The sequence below is a fragment of the Hibiscus syriacus genome, unplaced genomic scaffold (genome assembly GCF_006381635.1).
Source record: "Hibiscus syriacus cultivar Baekdansim isolate YM2019G1 unplaced genomic scaffold, ASM638163v2 tig00111069_pilon, whole genome shotgun sequence".
Lineage (NCBI taxonomy): Eukaryota > Viridiplantae > Streptophyta > Magnoliopsida > Malvales > Malvaceae > Hibiscus > Hibiscus syriacus.
Genome location: NW_024062970.1, coordinates 1,000,270 through 1,013,242, shown reverse-complemented (window position 1 = coordinate 1,013,242; position 12,973 = coordinate 1,000,270). Strand labels below are relative to the sequence as shown.

General features: G+C 33.8%; 1 protein-coding gene and 1 pseudogene across 2 annotated transcripts; one reads left to right on the top strand and one right to left on the bottom strand.

The window, feature by feature from the left end:
- The first annotated feature begins 2,555 nt into the window (after positions 1 to 2,555).
- Positions 2,556 to 5,966, top strand: LOC120151844 (annotated as a pseudogene).
- A 3,007-nt stretch (positions 5,967 to 8,973) lies between these two features.
- Positions 8,974 to 11,380, bottom strand: LOC120151714 (lactoylglutathione lyase GLX1-like). Of its 2 annotated transcripts, XM_039164094.1 has the most exons (9): positions 11,323 to 11,380; positions 10,926 to 11,062; positions 10,677 to 10,801; positions 10,391 to 10,455; positions 10,099 to 10,311; positions 9,821 to 9,868; positions 9,595 to 9,702; positions 9,340 to 9,492; positions 9,083 to 9,124 (listed from the first exon to the last, which is right to left on the bottom strand). In XM_039164094.1, the coding sequence occupies exons 2-9, from the start codon at positions 11,039 to 11,041 to the stop codon at positions 9,083 to 9,085; spliced, it is 870 nt and encodes a 289-aa protein (XP_039020025.1). In that variant the 5' UTR covers positions 11,042 to 11,062; positions 11,323 to 11,380. The 2 variants fall into 2 exon arrangements, with proteins under 2 accessions (XP_039020024.1, XP_039020025.1); XM_039164093.1 differs by lacking the exon at positions 11,323 to 11,380 and having other exon boundaries at positions 8,974 to 9,124; positions 10,926 to 11,041.
- Positions 11,381 to 12,973: the final 1,593 nt, after the last annotated feature.

The following is a 12,973-nucleotide window of genomic DNA, read 5'->3' as shown; positions in this document are numbered from 1 at the left end:
TTGACGTAGACTTTGATTGAGAAAGTCGAACCACTATAAATCGCTGTGCAATTCTCTATCTTTCAATCTCCTTACTCCCTAAACACAAAATCGTTCCGACCCCTCTTTACAAATCGTTCCGGTTGTCGTTTCGAGCTTCCGAAAATCCTAACAAATGTTTTCAAAGTTTAGGGGTTATTTCAAATTTTATGTGTTTTCTTTTAAAAATATATATAATTTTATTTTTTTTAATTCTATATAAAAATTTTAAATTACCAAGTTGTGACATGTGTCACTTAACTGAGAAAACTAACACCTACAACCCATGCATCTAAAGTGCTAACATTTGTAACGTTGGGCACCTCGATAGGGTAGAAATGTAGGTACTTATTTGACACAAATGATATTGTTTGAGCATTAACCCTTCATCTTTTGTCAACTTTTCTCATTAAATCTGAAAATTCATAAAAATAAGAATATCTTTAACGATTTCAATGGTTAGAAAAATAATAAAAAATTATAAATTTAAACAATTATATTTGTAAGATATATATACATTTTAAATAAGGTTTAATATTAAAATAAGTGCTCAAATTATATCTCTTTTTTCAATTAGGTGCCTAAATTATTTTTTTACTCATCTTGGTGGTTAATGTTATAAATGTTACCCATTTAGGTGCTCGGGCCGTCAACGGTGTTAGTTCCTCAGTTAAGTGACACATGTCACAATCTGGTAATTCTAAAATTTTTATTTAAAATTATATATATATATATATATATATATATATTTTTTTTTTTTAAAAAGAAAACACAAATTTTGAAATAAACCCAAAACTTTGAAAACCTTCATTTCAACCCCAAACCCACGTCGTTCGCCACCTTTTTCCGTTGATGAAGCTCCACCCGACCTCCCTTCCCCCCGGAGATCAAAACACCCATGAAATCGTGGTCGAACGACGGTGAATCAACATTTTATACCTCGTGAACTCTAGGATGAAAATCGTGATCCATCGTGATTCCGACAGCCAAACGATGAAAACTACGAAGACGTATGAGTAGGAGGATGGTAGGGACTATGTCAGTGGTTGTGGATGAAAAGGGCGGCGACGACAAATTAAGGTTATGATTTAAGATTTTGGGATTGTTTTATAATATAAGAAAAATTAGTGTTTTTTATATGTAAATATCATAATATTTTTAATATATTTAAAAAATAAATTTTAAAATCACCAGATTGTGACATGTGTCACTTAACCGGGAAAATTAATGTCGTTGAAGGCCTGTGCACCTAAATGGGTAACGTTTGTAATGTCAGACATCTGGATAGGTCAAAAAATAGTTTAAGCACTTATTTGAGAAAATCGATATAATTTAAGCACTTATGTTAGTATTAAGCTTTAAATAATTAAGAAATATTATAAATATATATATTATATTTTGGCTTAATATAAAAATAAGTGCTTAAAGAATGTCTCAAAAAACGTTTTAGTGCTTAAAGAATTTTTCGCTAAATATATGTTCATAAAGTTTTCTCTGTTATATTTTTAGGTGTCTACCGTTTAAAAAAAACCTGTTAAATGAAACATGTCACGTTCATATTTTTAAAAAAATCTAATATTATTTAAAATATATATTTTTTAAAAATCTATACGTAACACATATCATTTAACGAACTTTTTAACGGTAAATACCTAAAAATATAATAAAGAAAATTTTTGTCACTTACTCTCATATTAAGCCTTACATTTTAATAACCTAAACTATCAAAAGGAATCCACAGAATTAAACCCGCTCAATTGTTACTGTAAATTTTGGAAGGCTATGGGTCCATTTCCAGATTATCATCGTTCACTGCCCATTTTCACTTTCTTTTATTTTGTTTAATCATTCCTATTCAATTTATTTTTTTATTAATTTAAATTATTTGCATTCCATTTATTATGGGTTGTTTGTTTGATTCTGAATAAAATTATTTAACATTGAATGTTAAATCATTTAATATTTAGCGTGTTTATTTTTTATCTTTGAATGATTCAGTGTTGATTGATTCAACAAAATATTACTAAATGATTCAACATCAAATATATATTCTAAATGATTTAGAGTCATTATCAAACAACATGTCACATTCAAAGTTAATTCGTACAAAAACTCTAAATCATTTCATATTTGAATCATTTAATATTTAAACGTTTAATCTTTACGATGGAAACAAAGAACCTTAATCTATTAATCGAATAAGAAAACGTTTAGCAAACTTTCTCATTCCCAACTACTCTTTTTCTAGTCTACTCAAGTTCTTTGAATTGCTTACCTCTACTTTACTTCGATTTTTTTCCACTTCAAACCCACCTCTAAAACCCCAGTTGAAAACAAGAAAAATTTGGGTTTTTTTGGGGTGTTATTTGGGGTCCATTGATTCTTTAACCTGCATTCTCCATTGACAGTGTCTTACATTGTTTTTCATTCCTTCATTGAAAGATTGAAGCTTTGCCCCTTCTGTTCTTTCCATAGAAAACAGCAGAAAACAATTAACATTGTGTGTGATTCAGTTTCTAATTCGCTTTCTGTTTTCAATGGCGTTGAGGTTTGCTCCATTTGTGATTTGCACTCAGAAGCCTCTTCTCGAGGTATCGGGTTTGGGGTCTGGCAGAGGTAGGATCGTGTTGGGTTTGAGGTCTTCCAAATTGAAATGCCTTGCTTTGGGTGCCGAAGATGACAAGCCTTGGGCCAAGAAAACTCTCACTGAGAAGATCAACGAAGATGGAAGCACAGTCTCCAGGGCGTTTCACAAGGACTTGAGTCTTCTTCCTAGTAAGCTAACTCGGTTTCAGTGCTCTGCTTCCTGAGTTTTATTGTGGAATTTTAAGTGAGATGGTAGACATGCTTTGTTGTGTTAATTAGCATTAATCAAAGTTCAAGTCACATGGAAATCTATTTTAATTGAGGTTGAAAAGAATCCTGAAATATGTTGAGGGCAATGTAGATTACTGCTCCTGGTTGTTGTTGTGGTTCTACTTTGCATGAGTTTGATCCTTAAAAGACAGCTGCTTTGAATGAGTTTGAATGAGTGGTAATTGGAACTTTCATTAGGATGAATGATGCTTCGTTTGATATGTAGAATGCCATTTACGAGGTTGACTGTATTCGGTGTGGGTTGTTTGAATGTGGTTCGAGGATGTATAACTGTGAAAAGATAAGAGATGGTTTCTATTCTCTTCTGCCTGGAACCAATGTTCTGGACAATTAGATCCCATAGAAATCCAAAATGAAATTCGTTGCATCGCAGTTAATATTTACTTTGTCGTTGGCGATCTATGCTGATCTTTAATTATGTTCTTTTCAAGCTGAATCAGGCATCTCGTACTTTTACGAGATAATCGGATAGCACATGTAGGTATGATTAGGAGGAATGTTCTTTTTTGGAACTTTTCGAGTATCGTGCATAACAGGAAGCTACTCACACGTGGACGAACAAACTTGAGGTGTTCTAGATTTGATAACGATCGAATGTACTTGTTCTACACGTGTGTTGGTACGGAATGTAACCGTTGAATGATTTAGGCAGGTTGGTCTCGGTTGATACTATAGATTTTAATAAGGTTTGATTGTCTACTGGTATGATCTAGTATTTCCTTAAGTTATAAATATTTGGTTTAGACGTCCAAAAGTTGCTAGATGAAACACATTGATTGTTAGCTAGAACTATAAATATATTTCCAGTTTTCTTGTATTGTTCTTTTATAAGGTGTTGTGCTTTTCTTTTAATGACTCGGACCGTTACATGGTTTTTGTCAATGCAATTTCTAAGTCGAATATATATATGTTCTGTAGAACCGCTGTCCATAACCGATCTATCTCCATTTCCTGCTAATGGTTCAAATGTGAGGATTGCTTATCAGGTCTGAAATCTCTTCATTTTTTGACTGAACTCCCATTGTGTTTCTTGCTATGCTTATATGGTTATACCGGCCGTTACATATTTTTAGGGAAACCCGGGTGCATATTGTGAGGACGCTGCTCTTAAAGCATACCCCAATTGTGAGTCTGTTCCATGCGACCAATTTAAATCAGCCTTCAATATCCGGATGGTTAGTACTTCGTTGGTATTTTGTTGCTGCATGAACTATACCGAAATATGTACGTTACATTGTTGCATTCTTTTAACAGGCAGTTGAACTTCGGTTGGTGGATAAAGCAATTCTCCCCATTGAGAATTCTGGCAGTGGTAGCATACACCGTACTTACGACTTACTCCGGCATAGGCTACACATCGTAAGGGAGGTACAGTTGGTTTTTAATCACTGCCTCTTGGCATTGCCTGGCGTCACAATGCAGGAAGTCAAGCGTGTTTTCAGTCAGACCCAGGTTGATCACGTTCCTATCTCGATATCATTTTATTTTCTTGTTTGTTCTGGAAGTCGCCAAATCTTAACATGTAAAATATATAATCGCTTAGGAATTTACTTTATCGAATGTGCAAACTTCATGCCGAGGTTGGGCTTTTCGATTCTTGAAGTCTTCATTTCGCTAACAATATCCTCATTTTCAGGCACTTGCTCAATGTGAGATGGCCCTTACCAACTTAGGCATTATTAGAGTTAATGATGATGATTCTGCTGGTGCTGCTCGGGTACTTTCGAGATCTTCTTGTGCTAATTCAGTTTCTTCGTGTTGTATCCTGTTCATTTCTTGTTATTTTATTGGTCATGATGCTCTACATACCATGATACCGGAACAGATGGTTGCTTCGAGTGGCAAAAGGGATATAGGCGCAATAGCAAGTGCTAGAGCAGCTGCTTTATATGGGCTTGATATTCTTGCAGATAAAATCCAGGTAAGAAACCTTCAGTATTCTTATCCCTCTTTAATGCCACAGAGATGTCTCGAAGAAGATGAATGCTGGCTTCACTATGCTCGTGGCATGTATTAAATAACATTTCCTTTCTCGGCCAAAAAAAGACACATTTCTTTCTTTTGTTGATTTACTTCATCTCGTGCATCAGGACGAGGATGATAACGTTACCAGGTACTTGGTACTTGCAAGAGAACCCATAATTCCCAGAACGGACAGGGTTTATAAGGTATACCTCCTTGAACTTGGTCATTTATTCGAGTAATGTACCTCTTTCATTGATAATCTTTCGACTTTCCAGACCTAAAAGAAGGTCCTGGCATGCTATCAAAGCCTTGGCTGTGTTCTCTTTAAGGGATATTAATCTAACAAAGGTAACTATAGCAGAGTGTGCTTCTTTGTCTTATCATTATCGGAGAAGATTCTGATTGTTATCTCGCCTCTTGGAGCAATTTTCAGATGGAGAGTCGACCACAAAAAGGGCGTCCTCTGAGGGTCGTCGACGATGCTAACAGAGGGAGTGCCATGTAAGTGTCACTCATATTCAGATGGAGAAAGCAAAGCACAGCTTTCTTGACAGTGGGATTACCATAACTAGTGATCAAATTAATGCTATTAATCCGGTTTATGTGTGGTGCCAGGTACTTCGACTATCTTTTCTACCTCGACTTTGAAGCTTCGATGGCTGAACCGCGTGCCCAAAATGCATTGGAACATTTACAGGTCAGTCATTTCGCAGTCTTTTATTCGTCTCTAACTCGTAACGGTCATATTTTTCCTACCAAATCTCTTCCTCTTCTGGCCTGAAGAAGCACTCGTAATCCTATACATTCTGAAATTTCAATGCGATGCCGGTGTTCAAGTCTGCATGTATTGTTTCTTTGAATATCGAAATCTCATCGGTGGCGATAGCATGATTTCCATAGGTCTGTTCGTTTCCCTTAATTCACGCAGAGTGATCTGAAGATGAATTGTGTGCTCTTTGGCAGGGATATGCCGGATTTCTCCGAGTCCTCGGTTCCTATCCGATGGATATGGTTCTGTAGATGGATATCTCCCAAACTCAGTAGAATATGTCATCATATACCTCAGTTTTCTGTCAAACCTGCAACGATGGTGACGGTTCAACCCACAGGCTATGCATGTACGTGTAAGTCTTGTCTTAATCCAGCTGAAGATGGATGGAAAGTTGGCCGGAAATCGTTGTCGTTGGAAGGTCGACTTATTAGTTCCAAAGCTTATTCGACATGAACTATTTCTTCTTTCTTTCCGTTCATATTTAGCTCTTTTATCCCCATAGATTTTCGTCACCCTCCTAGAGAAGTGGTGTGCGATGTTGTGAAACTTCAAACATGAGAGAGTGAAGAGACAATGCAGAGTCACAGTGATACCTATATATCCCCCTCTTGAGGGCCTTTAATCTTTGAAACTCAACTTTGTTTGCCAGTTTTCTTACAATTATTATTATTATTATTATTCACAACCATCCAACAAAAAATGGATTTTTCATGGAATCCGTCGAGAAATGCAGATGCCTGAGATGGATTTACCACGATGGCAACGAGTGGTTGGATAGTTTTTTTTTTCCGATATGAAGTTGAATTCGGTATGCTTTCAATGAAACTTGATTCTCGAATTTAAATATAATTAAGAGATTTTAATTGAATTCAAAGTTTTAATTAAAAAAATTTATCTAATATAATATAATATTATTTTGAATCAAGTTCTCACTAAACCTGCCTCTCAAGTCTTTTTTTTTTTCTTCCTGGTAATCAGTTCACCAGTAGTAGCATGTATGGGTCAACTTATTTGTATAAAATTGGAAAAGCAAGAATCCCACATGGATAAGCAAGAATAGGTATTAGTTATTTATATCTGTTACTACCTACCAAATAAATCTCCGAGCTTTGTAACGGAAGTTGTAACCCGAGTGGGGTCACCGAGATGGTGGGACATGGGTTAGGCTCTTTGAATCGGATCTTATGTGGCTTTGCCATGGCTTGCCCGTTCTAAGCCAAGAGGTGAGCTTATGGGACCTCAGTAGAAACTGTGGGTGTCGTGGCTCGTAGAGTGAAGGGTACTGCGTGAGGCTGGTTTCACAGAGCAGCGAAGACCTTCCTCTCTTGGCAGTGGGAGGATAACAAGCTTGATCCACTAAGAACCAGCATGTCTCACTGAGCCGATCTTAACTGGACCATCAGCTTCCACTTTTTTGACATATTTGCTGCTACTGCTGAACTTGAACTTTGTTTGCTTCCTCCCAAAATCAACCCCTTTTTTCTCAGGAATGTACCATATTTAAGTTTTTTGCGAATTGGATTGCTGCTAGCTTGAAGACAACAGAAGAGTACGTGCACTGCTTTATTAAATGTTACATCTTTAAAGTATTGCTGCTATTTACTTTTTTGCAATTGGGAGAAGAGGCTTTCTTCTTTGCTTAACTGTTATATATATATATATATATATATATATGTCTATAGTTAAACATGACTAAAATAAAATAATCTAAAATTAATATTTACATTTAATAATCATGCACGTTAAAGAAAGAAGGGAAAATTAAAAGTAATTAGAATGTATACAGGATTAAATTGCATCAAATTGAAAATTGAAGAAGAGATGTACAATTAAATCATGACTAAAATGAAAGAAATCAAAATTTACAAAATAGAAAAACCATAATTATTGGAGGAGTACAAGTCTAATTAACCCAAAATATCTTACGGGACACTTATCCCACCTCACTTGGTGTCAACTTCCCAATTTTCCAATTCCCTCTAAATTTCCAAATAAAATCAAAATTTTCCAAACAAAAAAAAAATCTTTCTTCCACCACTTACTTTGAATATATATATATATATATATTTATAATCTCAAATAAATTCATCTTATATGTATATTTTAAATTTTTATGTTAAATTATATTTAAATTATTAATTAATTATTATATAAAAATAAATTAAATTTATAAATACTTAAATTAATTTTATATAATCTAATAAAATCATGCTCAATAAATAAATTATTTATTGAAATTAATTTAATGATTATAATTAAGATTTTTAATATAAGGATTATAATTAATATAGAAAATAAATTTATTAATTTAATTATCATAACTAACAATTTATTTTAACTTTTAAAAATAATCATATCGATTATCACACTTTATTATAAATTCAAAATCTCACAACTTCATCAATTATAATTTATAAGTCATATCAATAACAAGTCGAATTATTTACAGGTTGAGTCAATTACATGTCAGAATGATAACAGATCATGTAATATCAATTATTTTCCAAGTTAACATCGGTTTCGAGTTCATATCAATCAGATGCATGTTGAGTTCGATTATTATATTATCGGTTTAATTTGGATTTAGGTCATTTTCAGATCTGGTGCAAGTCAAATTCAAATCCATAATTTCCAGGTCCAACTCGGATTCAGGTTAACACCAATACAGACTCGAATCGATTTCGGATCACCATCTTTATCGCCGCAAACAATTTTGACTCGAGTGTGGGGTCGGCCTTTTACATCCCTAATGTAGCACCTAACTCTTCAAAATTGCTGTCCTTTTTACAGCAAGTAATGGAAGAAAAGGCAAGCATTTTACATTGAATCTTTGCAAGTTCGAAATTGAGCTGTATGCTTATGTTGAACCTAATATTTTACACATTATTTTCACTCAAAAATATTATTTATCAAACTTCTTTTTAATTATTAGTAGGTATTCACTAATTTTATTTTAGGTATTCTTTTTCTAAATATTTGGATTAAAAAAAGGCCCCTGGTCTGAAACTCAAATTTCATCAGAAAAATTGACCTACAAAATGATACTTAAATACCTAAACATGAAAATAATCACATAATTAATCTAAAAACTTAATTCCATTAAATTTTATACACTCAACTAGACAACTAATATGATAAAAGAAAAGCTCAAACCCTCTAAATACTTGAGGGCCACCTAAGGACCATGTTCACAGGACAAAATATTCATCAACCATACAATGAAGGCTATAAAAGAATGAACACCATCAATCTGACCATTTTAAAGGCAAAACCAGTCCATATTTATAATCAACTGATAGTGATTTTAAAGGCAACATGCAAGAACCGACAGCTGACACGAGTGGGAAATGGTTCGGATTGCATAACAAAGACCATATTTAAACACACATTTGTTCGCTAGTACAACTAGATAGTGATTTATTCATATAGTAGCATTACTCAGCTTAGTGTCTACTTGAGTTCCTTAAGGAAGTCTTCATTGTCAACCAGGACCTGCACACACAAAGCATAACCGTATTTATAAACTTGTCATCATAAAAGGATTCCACTAACACGGAAAAAAAATGTCAGTATTCCGTTATTGGTTTATATACAGGTTGATGCAGGTTCTGGGTCCTTTTCTCGCTTTAAAACTGTTCTATAAACACCTATGCAATGTACTTCAAATGGCCCCTAAATGTTTCATTATTTAGTTGGTAAAAGCTTACAGTTTTCCAGCCATCGGGGTCTAGGAAAGAGGTAATTTTAGTGTTGATTCCGGGGATTGGCCCTGGTTTTCGAGTAACCTTTCCACCAAGCTCTTGTATAACATGTTCCACAACCTCACCACTTTTGTACACATCATCAGTACTGATAGCAACCTAGAATGGGGGAAATAATCACCGAAAAAGGGCATTGGAATCAGTACTAACAGAGACTTTTGTTGCAAGATATAGCCAAGTATAAAAGCATTAAAGAATGACCTGTGCATATGCATTTCCCTTGGTATATTCAGTCACTCCATAATTGTAAGTCAACTCGAGAACAGTAGTCTCGTGTTCTTCTGCATACCCCATCATGGCAATGGAGTACTGTTAAGTGCATGCAACAAAATCGAGAGTTTAGTATGCGTCTTCCGTTATTAAAGGATAACTTTCATGTCTCAAGCTAATAATCTAAACAGAACGATCCAACTAGGGCAGAATTTACCTTGTATTCAGGCCTGTCAACATTCTTTACAAGCTTCATTCCCAAGGCCTGCAAAGAAGTGAACAGATACCGCAAGGAAATTACTAACTCGTTTAAAATTTTAAACAAAGAAAAAACAATTAGGAGAAATGACAGCAAGTAGTCAGCACTAGGTATAATAACATTTTCATTTAGGTGATTCATGCACTAAAAGCACAATGAATTTTTCTGTTCCAGTTGAAACGGAAGATTAATTAGAGCGAAAAAAATCAAGAAAAAAGTTATTTACTTCGTACAACCTTTTCATAGAATTTGACAGATCGGTCTAAATCCCCAACTCGAAGCATTACTTGACAGAGTGGCTCAGGAGTAGAAGCTCTTTGGATGAGCTCAAAAATATAACCGTCAGGATCCTTCACGAAAGCAATGACAGAGGTTCCACCTTTGACTGGACCAGGCTCCCTAGTAATATCGCCACCCTTAGCACGGATGTCCTCAACCATTTTGTAGACCTAAAATACAAAGAAAAATAAATATCTGCATTTGCAATGAATATTTTTGCTTGAGTATCGCAATAAGTTAGAAACTTACATCGGGAGTTGCAATTGCAAAATGCCCAAAACCAGTTCCGATATCATATGAAGTTACTCCATAATCTGTACAGAATAATAACAGTTCTTAAATCTTAGAAACAAAACTAAAAAAACTTGAAAGGTCCTCTGCTATTATCACTTATCAGTATAAACTCTTTAACAACGCCAAAGGCACACACTTAGATTAACAATAGTGAAATATGCCACAACAGATATTGCATATCTATAACGTATATTGAATAGAAAGGAATCGAAATGTTAACTGTTCGAGTAAAAGAACGTACTGTATGTTAACTCAAAAACGAAATGAGACTCCTCCGGGCCAAACCCGAGAAAGGCATTGGAGTATTTCTCTTCAGGAATATCTCTTTTCCTCAACAATTTCATCCCAAAACACTCAGTGTAGAACCTAAATACAAATTTGTATTAAGAAATAAGCAAATCCAAAGTAAAATTCCAAGCCACTAGTTAAAACCAATTTCGTGTACGATCTAGACAACCCAATCGCCTAACTAAGAAAGAACCATAATTACTTGATAGTACGATCGAGATCTCCAACACGGAACACGGCGTGAAGCATCCGACGCTTATCTTTCTTCGGCCATTCCAACAACTCAGTACTGGGAACTGCAGCTGAACCCTCAGCCATCTTTCTACAAATCTGATTCCTCTGTAATCATTCATAAAGTCAACCAAGTGAATCGAAAAATACATAATAAAAGCTACCTTTTTCGTTTCATTTTTCAATATCCTAATTGAAGATCAAACCAAAGATCGAAAAATTATTACAAAGACGAATCACAACAAAAAATAATTAAAATCAGATTAATGGAATAAGAGCTTGAACAGAAGTTGAACTAAACACAAATATAAACAAACAAAAAGAAAATAAAATAAAATAAAAACCCTAATTTGGAACCAAGAGCTTACCGGAAATCACTAGAGAGAAGGACAGAGTGAGTGATAACAATTTGAACCACACACTGACAGGTGACAGCGTCGGGACAGATTTATAATCTTTTTAATCTTCACTTCCCACTAACATGACATGACGGTTACTATATTATAATATGACTGACAAACACGTCTCCAAGTAGTTGCAACAAACGAATCATATATGTACTTCTCGTCTTGCAAGGAACAACTGCTGTTGTTTTAGATCAAATGAGTTTTACACGTGGGAGAATAGATTATTAGAAGGAAAAACCCGGGTCTCGTACAAAAAGTATTAATAAGTTTACAATTAGGTCATCATATTTTAGAAAATCATTATCAAATCACTCAGTTAATCTATTGTAATAATTAGATCATTGCTTCATTAAATCTTAAAAAAGCATTAATTTTTTTTTAAACATTTTGATCACTCAATTTCAAGTAAGCTTACAAAAGAATATGTATAAACTTGATGTTCAACGATGACGCACTACAACAGAATATGTTTATAGCGGTGTTCTTTTAGTTTTATAACGACGTTTAATAAAAAAAACGCCACTATATGAATTCTGTTTCGACGTTTGTTTAAAAGATGTCACCAAGTACAAAGTACAAGTCTTTAGCGGTTCTTTTCCAAAAAGTCACTAATGTTACGATTTTATGACGTTTTAACCGTGATATGTATAAAGTTTATGGCGTTTACTATCAAACCGCCACTAAAAACACCGCTACAAAATAATTTGTTATAGAGACAGCCATAAAACTGCTACAACAAAACAATTGGAAGAGGTCATTTATGGGGATTTGGAAAGCTGCAGACTGTTATCTTAAAAATTGTCAGTTTGGCCCAAACTGATGAATTAGAGCAAAAGGGGCAGAACCTTTGATCTTTGATGTCCACAAGACCAAAGCTAAGCCCAATCCAATACTTTCTAACAAAAGCTAATGAGTAATGACTCATATGATCCCTGCTTTTTCCAAATAAAAGTGTTATTTTTTCTAAAATTTATAAATATATTATTTAAATAAAATATCATTATAGTCTACAGATATATTACTGAATATTAAATATAAATCAATTTTATTCTTCGAAACTTATATAATTTATCAATTTGATTTTAATTCGAAAGATATAAATGTAACCCTCCATATTTAAAGTTTTATTATTATAGTTTTTATTATTCTTTTAAATCATTTTTTTCTTTGATTAAGCTATTAGGATTATAAAGTAGTATATGCTCTAAATACCCTCAACCATTTGACGATAAAAGCTCAATCACTCTATGACAACCGCTGGTGCTCAAACCCGTGACATCTAGGAACAATAATAATTCCTTTAACAACTGATATAAGTTGGTTCGTGCTAAATCATTTGTCCTTCTCTTAAAAATGTTACATTATTTTCCTTGTATAATAGCAACTTGATAGTAATTTGTTGTTGCTTTATGACATAATGTAGTTATTTAACTACTGTTTTGATCCGATTGACTTGCTTGTTTAAACATTATCACACAAAGAATGATTAAATTGATGACAATAAGAACGTATAGATTTTGGGAATTAAAAATTTTATTAAATCGTACCTAAAGTTTAGTTTTTCTTTTATTTTAGTATCATGTTCAAAATTTAACGTTAAATTTTTTAAAAG